Source organism: Chiloscyllium plagiosum, unplaced genomic scaffold (assembly GCF_037043375.1).
Source record: "Chiloscyllium plagiosum isolate Xiang-an unplaced genomic scaffold, Cpla_swu_hap1 HiC_scaffold_13, whole genome shotgun sequence".
Classification (NCBI taxonomy): Eukaryota; Metazoa; Chordata; class Chondrichthyes; order Orectolobiformes; family Hemiscylliidae; genus Chiloscyllium; species Chiloscyllium plagiosum.
Genome location: NW_028270151.1, coordinates 58,849,972 through 58,865,385, shown reverse-complemented (window position 1 = coordinate 58,865,385; position 15,414 = coordinate 58,849,972). Strand labels below are relative to the sequence as shown.

Genomic DNA, 15,414 nt, shown 5'->3' with positions numbered 1-15,414 from the left:
CCTGTTACAATATACGATGGCAAAGATTGAAATTTACCTTTTTGTTATTACTTGCAGTTGCTGAAATTGATGGCTCTACTTATTGGCGCTACCCCTTTTACAGCCTCTATCAGCCTGGACAGCTGGAGGAGTTTATTGTAATGGATATTGACATAGTTGGAGACTGCAAGCGTGTTCCTGGTGCAGGCACAATATCCACCAGAGTAAGTAAAGAGATCACCTTTGAAAAGGTGTGATTTTCTTTCCATTTGGCATGTAAGAAAGCCACATCCCTTTGCAGAAAGGAACATTTGGAAAAGTGGAGTTTTCCGTTGTATTGTCAGCACTATTTTTGGTAAAAGGGATAAATGTCATAGATTTTTTTTAAGAAAGCAATTAAAAGCTAGCAAATACACACAAAAAAATATTTGAATGAAAGCGTATATGTTTTCAAAACCGTGTCAAGCAAAGTAGTTTCTTAAATTTGTTTTGGAGTTGGCTTTTTGAGGTATGAATTTACAGTAATTATTGGCGGATCGTTGGAGTCAGCAAACACTTGGAGGAATAAAAGGATTTTTAAAAATCGTGCTCTGCTGTCTTTTACATATATCAGACACTTTTTCTCATATTGCATTGAGAGCACCCTCCCCACAATGACCAAAACCACCGGTTGATAATGAAATTATGCAGGAATTACTTGGAGAAATTTTGCTATTGAACAAATCTATGCAGTCATTCCTGTGTATCTATAAGGGTTCTGTTCTTGACAACCCTTGCGAATGATGAAATTTGCGATTGCAGAGCTCATTTTGAAAATGGCTTTAAAATCGCAGATGCACGATCTTTGCCAACGATTTAGATTTTTGTTATTTTTTGGTGCAGCTGGCGAATTTGCAATTCATGGTTTTGCAGATACAGAGAATGTATTGTATTATATGTGCAGCTCTCTATTATTCATACTTTGCTATTTTTAACAGTTTCATAGCATCCAAGTAGATGTCGATAATACAAGGTCTGCCTTAAATTCAGTGCTTCAGTGCATTTGGGTGTTCACATTGGAGAATAGGGAATGGTTTTTTTTTAAAAAAAAAGAGCATATTGGATTCAAAGCATTAACTTTGTTTCTTTCTCCATCACCTTGTTTTAATTTTTGATCTCCAGCATCTGTAGTGTTTTGCTTTTATTTGAGAAACTTCTTTGCGCTGCAGTTAGGAAAGTAATGCTCCAGTATTATAATGCAACACATGAGCCTAATTATTTATTTCAAAAAGTAGCAAAAATGTGTTCAGTTGCTTTGTATGCCATTAGCAAACCTTTTATACATTTTCTTATATTGTACTATTGCAGCTGCATAACATTTGCAGGACTTACCTCTGATTTTTTTGTTGTAATCATGAATACATTAAAGTAAATATAAAAATAAATAAGAGTAAATAGAATGTGAAGAAGAGATTTACAAAAGTGGTTCCATGGATGAAAGAGTTCAGTCACGAGGATAGATAGAGGGTGAGACTGTTGTTGTCGAGAAGAAGCCTAAAAGACCATCTGATAGACATTTTCAAACTCTTGAGAAGTCTGGATAGAGTAGTTAGGGGAAAACTGTTCATGCTCATAAGAAAATTGAAAGAGAGAGGGCCAAGTTTTGAAGTGTTTTGCATTCACTTGAGCAAAACACTTTCTCTCAATTCATTTTTGGATGTGAAATATAGATGGTAGAGGCAGACTAAATTGAGGGCATTCAGTGGGGCATCATTTCTTCGTGTAATCATCCAGTGTGCAAAGGTTTGAGGAAAATACATTATGAATGAGCTGTATGACTGAGTGCCAATGGAAGATTGTGTAAACACATTGGGCAGAATAACATCCTGCTTTGTGACAGTTGTGGTTGTGATTTCTGTGACATATGAAAATGTCATGTATTGCAGTACCTTTTTATTGTTCCCTGTAGCTAAAATTATCTTCTAGGGGAAAGAATTACCACATTCTAGGGGAATTCAAATTATCACATTGATTTTGCTTATAACTTATTTTTTTCAATTTTCATTCTAGCACACATTGGCTGAGGTCTGGGTACAGAAAACATCAGAGATGAACACTGACCAACAGTACCATTGCCGTACTCATTTGGGGCATTTGCTTAATTGCGGGGATCTGGTGTTGGGGTCAGTAATTTCCTATATTTTATTTTAATAGTCATAGTTAAAATTGCAGATGTGCGATTTTTGCCCACGGATGTTGATTTTTGGTTTTTTTTGGTGTAGCTGTGTGAATTTGTAAGAGTTAAGATGTGAATTCTCTTTGTTGCAATATAATGTGAAGCATGTTTTAAAATGCATTAAAATCTGTGAATGTATTGTTTTCTTTCACAAGTTACTCATTTAACATTCATTAACTTTAATCTATATTCATGAAGTGCAAAGCACCTTTTAAACTCATTTTTAATATTTAACATTAAACATTTTGCAAATGTTGAGTTTTCCATCAACAGTGTTCCTTCATGTTTCATTATTTTTCAGTCATGCCATTATTTAGAATAGGAAAACTACTAGTACTTTACCAAATGTTGCCTCTTGAATTGTAATTGGTGTCCAACGGCCACTAAGTGGTGGTGTTGTGAATGCCACTGAAGTCTGTCAGCGATTTTCATTTGTAAAAACATTTAAAAAAAGGACCATGTGATGCATTGAGCTTGCTCCACCAGTCAGTAATACTTTGGATAACACTCAGCTTAATTTTACTTTTCTGTCTGACTCCTATACTCACTAAAGTTACAAGAAACTACAGGTCTTTGTTCAATTACACCCATATCAATAGCATCTACAGTCATGCTTCAGGGGCGTTTGTGTGGTGTGGAGGTAATGTCCCTACCCTGGTCTGGGAGGCCCAGGTTCAACCCCCACTGCACCAGATGTGTGTAATAATATCTGTGAACAGGTTGATTAGAAAAATAGATTTAAAAAAAAATTTAGGGCATCCTAAATCACCTAAAATATTGTTGCTGTTATGTTCTAGATTTGATCTTGCAGTGCAAGCTATCTGGATCCCACAATTTGATGTTTTGTGCATAGTTATATCAGTTTTGTCTGTGATTAACTGCAAATTCTTTATGAAGGCAACCTGGCCGAATTGTTTCTAATGCTAAACGAGACACAGTCAAGAACCTTTTTATAATTGCCCATATCACCAGAATATAGAACCCTACAGTGTAGAAGCAAACCATTCAGCTCATCAAGTCATCAAGCATACCACCCAAGTCCACACTCCTATCCTATCCCAGTAACCTTGCATTTCCCATGGTTAACCCACCTAACCAACACAACCCTGGATACTATGGCAAATTAGCATGGCAATCTACCTAACCTGCACATCTTTGGACTGTGGGAAGAAACTGGGGCACCAGGAGGAAACCCACACAGCTGGGGGGAGAACGTGTAAACTCCATACAGACCGTTGCCTGAGACTGGAATCAAATCAGGGTCCTGCTACTATGAGGCAGCAGTGCAAACCACCGAGCCACCATGCCGCTCTCAAGTTAGGGTCAATTTAAAATTTGTTGTCCATTGGAGGATTGGGGTTAGAAAGGAATCAGTGCACCCCACCAACTTCAGTTGTAACAATATTCATGGGGGAATAGCAAATTAACACATGGCTGAACAAATTTAAATGGCTAAAGCAGCTCTGGAAGTATTTAGAATAAATGTTTGGTTGTATGAAAGCTATTGTTTGCTGAATTAAGTGGTGATTGAATTGTTTGTGTATGGGTGCTGAAACATATGAATAATAATATTTTTAATTTCTAGGTTTGATTTAGTTAATTCAAACCTCAATGATGAGTGTGTGAACAAAATGAATGCTCAACATATTCCTGATGTGGTAAGAAACATCCTCATGCAATATTTTAAAAGAATATAAATACTTTGGTAAATGTGGAGCTTTTAAAGATAAAATTTAGTTTTTTTGGAAAAAGGAAGTGAATGTATTCTTAAACTGAATGTTGTGATGGGAGTTATTCAGTGGCTGTGTATCCCTATTAACAAATTAAACATCATACTGGTAATAGTGAACAATATGCTGAAAATGCTCCACTGTTAAACTCTGATCCAAAAGCTTTTGACTAATTTGGTTTCTCCCTTAATTAGTGCTCATTTTAAAATGTGAAGAAACCATTACAGTTAATATTTGAAACTTATTTTATTCTTGAACATGGCAAAGTTGCAGTTATTTTCAGCCCTGGACAATGATGAGCCTTCATGAATTGCTATTGTCCTTGTGCTACGGTTTAAGGGAATTCTAGGATATTGATGCAGTGACAGTGAAGGAATGGTGACCTACAGACTGCACCAAATGCAGGGCAGGCTATACTTGAAGGATGATCAGACTAGTTGTTTTGAGGTTTGTGTTCTCCAGGATGTGAATAAGTATAAAAAGCAGATAGCACTGATCCTGCTGTTTATGTGAGTAGTAAACAGTGGGGGGGGGGGGGGGCACGGTGGCACAGTGATTAGCACTGCTGCCTCACAGCGCCTGAGACCCGGGTTTAATTCCCGCCTCAGGCGACTGACTGTGTGGAGTTTGCACGTTCTCCCCGTGTCTCCTCCGGGTGCTCCGGTTTCCTCCCACAGTCCAAAGATGTGCAGGTTAGATGAATTGGCCATGCTAAATTGCCCGTAGTGTCAGGTAAGGGGTAAATGTAGGGGCATGGGTGGGTTGTGCTTCGGCGGGGCGGTGTGGACTTGTTGGGCCGAAGGGCCTGTTTCCACGCTGTAATCTAATCTAATCTAATCTAAACACCCATGAGAGTTGGCTGGCACAAATGTTTTGTTTCTGAAGGAAGGTGAGAAGAAAAAAAATCAAAGAACTGTTGATGCTGGGAGTCAGCAATTTCTGTTTCTGGTTTAGGAAAAATTCAGGTCTGATAGCATCTGTGGAGAGAAAACAATTAACGTTTCAGGCACAGCGACCCTTCTCCAGAACTGATCTGAAGAAGGTTCACTGAACCAGAAACGTTGACTCTGCTTCCTCTCCAAGAATTGCGAGAGGATCTCAACATTTTTAATAAAGTTAAAAGTTCTACCCATTTATTTTCCAGATAGTTGTGTGCCAAATTTATTCTTCTTTCAAAATATTATATCAACAGTTCAGTGTAATAATTTTCTTGTTCTTAGTATTGGACAGTGTGGTTATTTTACATTTTTTTTTACTGCAGGAAGTTTTTGCATATTGTACCAATCTGGACCAACAATCTAGTGTACTTTATGTTCCTTACATTGTCCTCATTATGGTCATCAGTTGAGGACATGTGATTTACTTTCTCAGTTTTCTTTGACTTGTTTTTGATTGGCATTAGTGCAACTATTTTTGTTTTCATTTTCTCCTTTTTTTATTGCATAATTATAAATTATTTTAGGGACACTTTTGTATGTTGTGGTTCAATTAATACTTTTTTTAGCCTTTCCTAACAATCAAAGTTTGAGTAGTTTGGAGCATGCAGTGCTCATTATTCAGTGAACTTAAATAAGCTAACTGACTTTAAACAAAAACAGAAATTGCTAGAGAAACTCAATAGGTCTGGCAGAATCTGTGGAGAGAAAGCAGTGTTAACATTTCAGTCCCTCTTTTGTTTCAGATCTTCAGGATCCACAGTTCTTTTACTTAAATGATTTCAACTCAAGGTTTTCAAGTGAAATATTTTTATTTTTCATCTACATCCCAGACTGTTGAAAGAGGTGGCTAAAGAGATACTTGATGTGTTGATGATTATTTTAGAAAATTCTATCAATTCTAGAATGATTTCTGCAGATTGGAAGATAGCAAATGCTACCCTAACTTTTAAAAAGGGCACAAGAGAGAAACCTGGTTACTGCAGATCTGTTAGCCTTGCATTAGTGGCGAAAAGTACTAGAAATTTTATAAAGAATTATTTACCATAGACACAGCAATGGAAGCTCAGTCATTGAGTGTGTATGTTTAAGGTTGAGATGGATAGATTTCTGATTACCAGTGGCATATAGACTTAAGGAGACAGTGTGGGTAAAACCTTGAGCTACATAGCCATATATTTTGGGGAAGTGGTGGCCTAGTATTATTATCACTGGATTATTAATTCAGCGACTCAGGTAATGTTCTGGGGACCCAAGTTTGAATCCTGCCATGGCAGATGGTGGAATTTAAATTCAATAAAATTCTGGAATCAAGAGTCCAGTGATGACTGTGAATCCATTGTCAATTGTTGGAAAAACTCAGCTGGCTCGCTAATGTCCTTTAGGGAAGGAAACTGCCATCCTTACCTGGTCTAGCCTACTCCAGAGTATATAACTCCAGACCCACAACAATGTGGTTGACTCTTAACTGTCCTCTGGGATAGGCAATGAATACTAGCCCATTTATTAAATGAATGAATATAAATGTGAATGAATATTTCTTTTTTAAAAAAAGCATTAGAACATTCAGTCAGCCATGATTGTATTGAATGATGGGACAGGCTCAGCAGCTAAATGACCTACTTTAGTTCCTATGTCCTGTTTTGTTACATCGATCAATGTGAATATCTATAAATAATTGACTAGTTAATGTCTGTTAACCTATAATCCATTTTCCTCTAGGTATTGATTAAAAAGAGCTTTGATCGGGGTAGGAGGCAACATCGGAGGAACTGGAAGCTTAAAGAATTGGACAAGGATCATGACGACATGGGCACAGATGATGAAAGGTATGGTTCTGAGGAAGGGTCACTCAATCTGAAATGTTACTCTGATTTCTGTCCACAGATTCTGCCAGATCTGCTGAGCTTTTCCAGCAATGTTTGTTTTTGTTTGAATATGGTCTTGTTTTTCTTGTCAGATCACAATATATTTATGGGGCTATTACTTTCAAAGTAACTTTAAAACAAATGAAAATGTGTTCCTTAAAGCTGCAGTATCAAATCTAAATTGGCCAACCCAAACATTTGTTGGAAAATGTTGCCTGTTGGAATGTATATATGTGCAAGATTTTTTTTGTTACGCCCTGATTATGCTCTTACCGTGTGTACAAAGTCAGATCATTCATGCTTTTTCTTTTGGAAACCCAGGAGTTGTACCAATAAAATTCACCATTTAATTTTTTGAAAGAATTTAAATTCAAAGAGATAATTGGACACATGCATGCAAAGTTCCTTTACAGAAGTGCTATACAGTGCTAACCTTGAGCTGTTTTGCCATATGTTTAGATATTTATTGAGACCAATTTTAAAAATGATTTTATCTGGATGAAGTAAAAAAAATTGTTCAGTACAATAGTTTCCATTCATAAAATTTCGAACTTTTCAGTTATAATGACACTAAAGCTAGATTTTGTTGTTATTGTGAAACTGGTGGCAAGTTGTGCTAGTACATATTGGAATCCAGAAGTTGCTGACAAGTGATTCTAAGCTTCTCCAGATCGTTAAGCTCTCCCAGAATTAAACCAATTAGGAGTCACTGAACTAATGTTATTTGTTATTTTAAGCTCTTAGCCTTGCTGTAAAATAGCTTGACATCGTTGGACTTTGTTGCATGTAGTTTCACTGGATTTTTAATAGGGTACTAAGGTTCATAATGCCCTGGAAGAGTAGGTGAATATTTGTTAAAAGTCAAATTTCTCCATTGTGATCAATCCAACATTAAATGATTTTTAGAAGTTTATTTGACGTTTCAGCTTCTATCTTAATCCCATCTGTATGCCCTGCCCATTTATTTTGCTATCTGTAACAGTAAACTGAAAATGTTGTGATTTTTATCACTTGTGTTGCTGTCCCTGAAACAGTTATGATTGGTTGCTGACCTTGCTTGATGATATCACAGCTGCTGCATGCTTTGTGAACCTCTTGCCTTGGTGCCAAATTGATATCAGCACTGGGTAAAGGGAAATTAGCGTATCAAGTCATCAGACCTTTTGAGGAATTTTCTTCAAAATCAGCAAAAGGTGCAGTTAATTTGTCACTGTCTGCAAAATCCATATGTATTATAATGGTATATAAAGAAGATCTTTCTCGTTCATTTTTTTCCACAGGTCATTAAGCATGCTAGACTTGTTAAATAATCAAGCATCTGTTATCACAATGGAAAACTGGCTACATTCTGGCATTGCAAAGTAAACTATAGGAACTGAATGGATTTACTTATAATAAAATAAATTTTATTTTCAAGATGTCTTTTCAGAAGTTTTCTTAGTGGGAGACGAGGAGCTAAAAAGCAACAGCGATTGTTGTCTACTGAATTAGTTTTAAGTGTGGAAGTAATCCAGAAGGTTCATGCAATGTTGGCTTTTATCTGAAGGCATTAGATTGTTTAGCTATTCAGAGAACTTTGTTCAGACCCTATCTGAGTATGGTATTCAAATAGGTGTGTTGTCCGAGGTGAGTTTGCAGTGCTGACGCATCCTTGCGATACCGTTTACTAAATTTGACTTGCTTTCCGTTGAGTCTAACTGTTTAAAGGATGATTTGAGCGGGAATTAAAATGGAAGAGATTTAAAGGTATAAGTACTGTTGCCTTTGGGGAAAGCCAGAACGTGGGCATAATCTTGAAAATTCAGCTAGATTTAGGTTAGATAGACCAGGTCTAAAAGTTGAGGTTCTAAATTGGGGAAAGGCCAATTTTGACGGTATTTAGGCAAGAACTTTCAAAAGCTGATTGGGTGCAGATGTTCACAGGTAAATGGATGGCTGGAAAATGGGAAGCCTTCAGAAATGAGATGACGAGAATCCAGAGAAACCATATTCCTGTTAGGATGAAAGGAAAGGCTGGTAGGTATAGGGAATGTTGGATGACTAAAGAAATTGAGGGTTTGGTTAAGAAAAAGAAGGAAGCATATGTAAGGTATAGACAGGATAGATGGAGTGAATCCTTAGAGTATAAAGGCAGTAGGAGTATGCTGAAGAGGGAAATCAGGAGGGAAAAGAGGGGACATGAGATAGCTTTGGCAAATACACTTAAGGAGAATCCAAAGGGATTTTACAAATACATTAAGGAAAAAAGGTAACTAGGGAGAGAATAGGGCCCCTCAAAGATCAGCAAGGCAGCCTTTGTGTAGTGCAGCAGAAAATAGGGGAGATACTAAACAAGTATTTTGCATCAGTATTTACTGTGGAAAACAATATGGAAGATATAGAAAGTAGCGAAATAGATGGGTGACACCTTGCAAAATGCTGGATGTCTTGAAATGCATAAAGGTGGATAAATCCCTAAGATCTGATCAGGTGTACCCTAGAACTCTGTGGGAAGCTAGAGAAGTAATTGCCGGGCCTCTTGCTGAGATATTTGTATCATCGATAGTCACAGGTGAGGTGCCGGAAGACTGGAGGTTGGCTAAAGTGGTGCCACTGTTTAAGAAGGGTGGTAAGGACAAGCCAGGGAACTATAGACCAGTGAGCCTGACATCAGTGGTGGGCAGTTGTTGGAGGAAATCCTGAGGGATAGGATGTACATGTATTTGGAAAGGCAAGGACTGATTAGGGATAGTCAGCATGGCTTTGTGCGTGGGAAATCATGTCTCACAAACTTGATTGAGTTTTTTGAAGAAGTAACAAAGAAGGTTGATGAGGGCAGAGCAGTAGATTGATCTATATGGACTTCAGTAAGGCATTTGACAAGGTTCCCCATGGGAGACTGATTAGCAAGGTTAGATCTCACGGAATAAAGGGAGAACTAGCCATTTGGATACAGAACTGGCTGAAAGGTAGAAGACAGAGGGTGGCGGAGGAGGGTTATTTTTCAGACTGGAGGCCTGTGACCAGTGCAGTGCCACAAGGATTGGTGCTGGGTCCTCTACTTTTTGTCATTTACATAAATGATTTGGATGCGAGCATAAGAAGTACAGTTAGTAAGTTTGCAGATGACACCAAAATTGGAGGTATAGTGGACAGCGAAGAAGGTTACCCCACATTACAACAGGATCTGGACCAGATGGGCCAATGGGCTGAGAAGTGGCAGATGGAGTTTAATTCAGATAAATGTGAGGTGCTGCATTTTGGGAAAGCAAATCTTAGCAGGACTTATGCACTTAATGGTAAGCTCCTAGAGAGTATTGCTGAACAAAGAGACCTTGGAGTGCAGGTTCATAGCTCCTTGAAAGTGGACAATAGACAATAGGTGCAGGAGTAGGCCATTCTGCCCTTCGAGCCTGCACCACCATTCAATATGATCATGGCTGATCATCCTTAATCAGTACCCTGTACCTGCCTTATCTCCATAACCCTTGATTCCACTATCCTTGAGAGCTCGTATCCAACTCTTTCTTAAATGAATCCAGAGACTGGGCCTCCACAGCCCTCTGGGGCAGAGCATTCCCCACAGCCATCACTCTCTGGGTGAAGAAATTTCTCCTCATCTCTGTCCTAAATGGTCTACCCCGTATTTTTAAGCTGTGTCCTCTGGAGTTGCAGGTAGATAGGATAGTGAAGAAGGCGTTTGGTATGCTTTCTTTTATTGGTCAGAATATTGAGTACAGAAATTGGGAGGTCATGTTGCGGCTGTACAGGACATTGGTGCAATTCTGGTCTCCTTCCTGTTGGGAAGATGTGAAACTTGAAAGGGTTCAGAAAAGATTTACAAGGATGTTGCCAGGTTTGGAGGATTTGAGCTACAAGGAGAGGCTGAACAGGCTGGGGCTGTTTTCCCTGGAGCGTCGAAGGCTGAGGGGTGACCTTATAGAGGTTTACAAAATTATGAGGGGCATGGATAGGATAAATAGACAAAGTCTTTTCCCTGGGGTGGGGGAGTCTAGAATTAGAGGGCATAGGTTTAGGGTGAGAGGGGAAAGATCTAAAAGAGACCTAAGGGGCAACATTTTCACGCAGAGGGTGGTACGTGTATGGAATGAGCTGCCGGAGGAACTGGTGGAGGCTGGTACAATTGTAACATTTAAGCGGCATTTGGATGGGTATATGAATAGGAAGGGTTTGGAAGGAAATAGGGCCGGGTGCTGGCAGGCAGGACGAGATAAGGTTGGGATATCTGGTCGGCATGGATGGGTCAGACCGAAGGGTCTGTTTCCATGCTGTACATCTCTATGACCCTATGAGATTCTCTACAGTGCCCAACACGTCCCCACTGACTCTCTGAAGAGTAACCCACCCAGACCCATTTCCCTCTGACTAATGCACCTAACACTATGGGCAATTTAGAATGGCCAGTTCACCTGATCTGCACATCTTTGGACTGTGGGAGGAAATCGGAGCACCCAGAGGAAACCCACGCAGACACTGGGAGAAAGTGCAAACTCCATAAAGACGACGCCCAAGGCTGGAATCGAACCTGGGTCCCTGGCGCTGTGAGGTAGCAGTGCTAGCCACTGAGCCAGCGTGCCGCCCATTTAGTTATAAAAGTTTGAAGCAATTCTTTTCTTTTTACATGAAGGAAAGTAGACATCTGGAATCCATTCAAAAATTAATCTTGATGAGTTGGAATTTCTGAAATTTGAGAAATGGAATATTAGATGTGAATATCAAAATATATGCAGAAAAGATGGGCAGGCTACATTGTGGTGGATAAGTGGTGACATAGTGGTAATGTTGTTGGAGGCTCAGGTCACAGTTCTGGGGATGTGGGTGTAAATACACCAGGGCAGCTTGTGGAATTTAAATTCAATTATGTAATCTAGAAATATAAAGTTCCTCTCCATAATAGTGACTATGAACCTATCATCAAATGTAAAAAAAAGTCTGGCTCACTAATATAATTATCCTCCGCAATGTCCTTAAGCCACTCAATTGAAGGAAGTTGGGGATGGGCAACAAGTGTACTGCACAATGCATCAAAAAATGAAGAGAAAGGTTACGGATAAACCATGGTTATTTGCATGGCAAAACATCTATAGGAGCTGAACAGTCTTCTCTTCTGAGAATCAGCTGTGTCATTTAATGCTAATAGTAATGGAATGAGTAGAAGGAAGTAGTTCAGCTTTTTTTTTTACAATAATGTGACAGCTTTCATAGTCACCCTTATCTCTTGCTGTCCAAGAATCAACAGGTTATCGTATTTTTATTTTAATTGCCATGGTGGAACAAGCTCATACGTCAGTATTTCTCATTTAAAATCATAAATATTATGTTATTAAATCCATCCATGTATATGAAATAACACATTTCTGTATATTGTAGGCAATACTTGGAATTCCTTGAAGACCTTGAAGATGACGATATCATTAGGAAGAATGTCAATATCTATCGTGGTGAGTTTCACTGAGATTCATGCAAAAAAAGTGACCTAAAAGGATATTAATGTTATTATGATAAAGGAAAAGAGAAGTATGTCACTGAAATTTATTTTCATTTTGTCAATCCATCCCAAATCTGAATGGTAGAATTTTGTTGTTCTAACTCCGTGTTGTGGATAAATAACATCTTGAAATCTGTCCAGTTTTCTGGAAAGCAGTGCCTATTGTTTATCAGGACGTACCCATAGATGGCACTAGAGTGCTATCATTTGCTTGGGAATTTTGCGCAAACCTTTGGAAACTTGCATCTTGAAGTACAAATAGCGAATGCATATATTTTTTAAAAAAGACTTTCATCTGTTGCAAGTCTGCAGAATTGTTGCTATGATTCTTAGATTAGATTAGATTAGATTAGATTAGATTAGATTACTTAGTGTGGAAACAGGCCCTTCAGCCCAACAAATCCACACCGACTCGCCGAAGCGCAACCCACCCAGACCCATTCCCCTACATTTACCCCTTCACCTAACACTATGGGCAATTTAGCGTGGCCAATCCACCTAACCTGCACATTTTTGGATTGTGGGAGGAAACCGGAGCACCCAGAGGAAACCCACGCAGACACGGGGAGAATGCGCAAACTCCACGCAGTCAGTCGCTTGAGGTGGGAATTGAACTCGGGTCTCTGGCAGTGTGAGGCAGCAGAGCTAACCACTGTGCTAACCGTGCCGCCCAAAATGTATTAGTTAACAATATGATGCAAGTTTGATCTTATATTTTAACAACTTTTATTCATAGATTCATCAAAAATTCCAGTTGAAAGTGATACTGACGATGATAGTGCTCCTCGGATCAGTTTAGCAGAGATGCTGGACGACCTTCATATTTCTGTTGATGCCACAGGCGGTGAAGGAGCAGATATGATTGAATGAGTGAAGGAAACCTTCCTGAGATTAAGCAGATTCATTTGCTCATAATAATGGTAACATTAAATATGTTATATCTCATCTGATGCTTTTACTGGGGTTTAATATACATGAAGTTTTGACCTTTACCCACACTCTGAAGCATCAGAACTCAGATGTTAAGAACTGCTTCAAGTCTAGCCAGCAGTTAATATGCTCTTATTCTGAAAATAACATTTAATCTTGGAATTGATTGAAGTCGAGTAAATAAATTAATTTCTAGGTAATGACTTGCTCCCTGTTCGCTTAACTCAAGTGAGACATGAATTATAAGTACATATTGTATAATCTCGATCAATCTGGAATTAGAATGTAGGCAAGCGTTTTGCATCCTTACATATGTAACTTCATTTCTGCTGAACCTTTGAGACTTCCACTTGAAGCGTATTTGCAAAGTATCTGTTTATTACCAAGGATTAAGTTAAGAGTTGTTTCCATGTGCAAAGATTTTAAGATAATGTTTCTGGAATCTGCTTACAATATCAAATACTAAAAATTCTATATGTGCTCTTTACAGCAGATTTGTTGAATCATCGAGGTTATGAATATGGCTAATTCCTAATTATATTAAACCTTCTTAAAATAAAAAAGTGCCAGATTAAAGAAGTATGTCACTGTCTTATTTCGTGTTTGCCTTCCCGAGTAAAGAGCTTGTGTTTGCAAGACCGCTTTCACTATTGCAGTATGCAGTAAAGCTAATTACATGTCACCGTAAAGCAGGAAATGCAACTGTCAATTTGTGTGCAATAACATCCCACAAACTGCAGTGAAATGAACAGCTCAATCTGTCTATTTTTAATGTTTTAAGGATAAAAATTGACCAAGTCAGGGTGAACTTTCTTGGTGTTTGCCAAGGATTGTTTTGCATTCAGGTAAGAAAGCAAACAGGGCGTTTTTAACACCTCATTCAAAAGACAACATCTCTGACCGTGTGCCCTTACTTCAGTGCTATAATTATGGTAGGTTGTGCGCTTTGACCTCTAATGTGGAACTTGAGCCACAACCCAGTAACTCAGCTATAACTTAGCAAAGGCTGGTTTCTCTTAAAAATGTGGCTGATTTTTATTTTCAAGAGTAGGAAAATCACTGCATTAATTAGAATACCAGAGTATTGCAAAATTAAGTAACTTATTTATCACAATTTTCAAATGAAATTCCCATTTAATTAATTTAATTCTATTGACCTAACTATTGGTTCATAGTTATGGGAGTTATGAACAGGACAAACAGGGCCACACATAACTATTGTTTCTTATACTTAGTATCATCAGTGCTCTGCATTCTGTAAAGTCTTAATGTCCTTTCTATGATGGACTATCCAGAATAGTGCATGCCACTATTAACTGTGGCCCTTTGCCTTTGTTTATCCACACTCTTCAGTATCTTTCAGTTGAGTGTATATTTTGAGTGTTTGTTTTCCATCTACAGTTTATGACTTTATAGTTACTCGTATGAAAATGCAATTTACCATTCCTTTCTAAAGCTGTTGTGGATTTTATGAAGAAATGTTATGGCTGTAATTGAGGCATCCATATTGTTTAAAGCATACTTGGAATATTTTTTAGTCAGTTTAATATATTACTTATACTGCAAATGAAATTGTAATTTTTAAGTTCCAAACTGCCTCCATTTCAGTTGCTTTGTGGATGAAGAGAAAGTAAATCTCGGGCCCTAATCTTCCAATCTGAATTCCCATTTTTGAAAGGTCAGACACAATCTGCCCTACTGGCCTTCCTAGGATTTTTATAGCCTGAATTCTGATGTTGGATCCTTCCCAAAGACTTAATGGAGCAAACCACACAGGTCGCACTGGTGTGCATATTCACATCCAGATCTCCATTTCACGGCAATAGCTGCCATATTTTGGCAACTCAATAAAATTTACTAAAATCTCTGACAAGCAATGGAGAGAAAGTAAAGGGTGAACAGATAAGGTGGTTGATATCTGGGTGCATAGGTAGGATGATAGATGAGGATGTAAGATGGCAAGTAAGTGGATAGATTATGTCACATGTTGAGAGTTTTAGGTGTAATTTGTGTTTGGGTCAATTGAGGGTCAATTTTATAGTTTTAAAAGTAGGAATTGGAGTAGGTTTGAGTCCCTCAACCTTTCCAAGGCAGTCATAAGCCTTGGAGTATAACTCAGGTAGGGACTGTTCTGGAGTGTTCCATTTGCCAAGTGATTGTCCATTGGAAAATTGAATTTCCCAGGCAATCCAAGGAATCCCCTGATGTGCAGCTGTCAGGGTCCATGCTATCTTCAACTATCTGGAGATGCAGATCTGGGTACAAGGTG

The 15,414-nt window shown here is 38.4% G+C and overlaps 1 protein-coding gene across 2 annotated transcripts in view; it reads left to right on the top strand.

The window, feature by feature from the left end:
* The window catches only part of nmd3 (NMD3 ribosome export adaptor), a 65,333-nt gene extending 51,612 nt beyond the window's left edge, over positions 1 to 13,721 (top strand). For both annotated transcript variants that reach the window (XM_043702131.2, XM_043702132.2), the window contains exons 11-16: positions 58 to 203; positions 2,029 to 2,141; positions 3,780 to 3,852; positions 6,582 to 6,688; positions 12,098 to 12,168; positions 12,952 to 13,721. In XM_043702131.2, the coding sequence (XP_043558066.1) occupies positions 58 to 203; positions 2,029 to 2,141; positions 3,780 to 3,852; positions 6,582 to 6,688; positions 12,098 to 12,168; positions 12,952 to 13,085 (644 nt within the window). In that variant the 3' untranslated portion in view covers positions 13,086 to 13,721. The remainder of the gene's footprint in view (positions 1 to 57; positions 204 to 2,028; positions 2,142 to 3,779; positions 3,853 to 6,581; positions 6,689 to 12,097; positions 12,169 to 12,951) is intronic.
* The last annotated feature ends 1,693 nt before the right edge of the window (positions 13,722 to 15,414 follow it).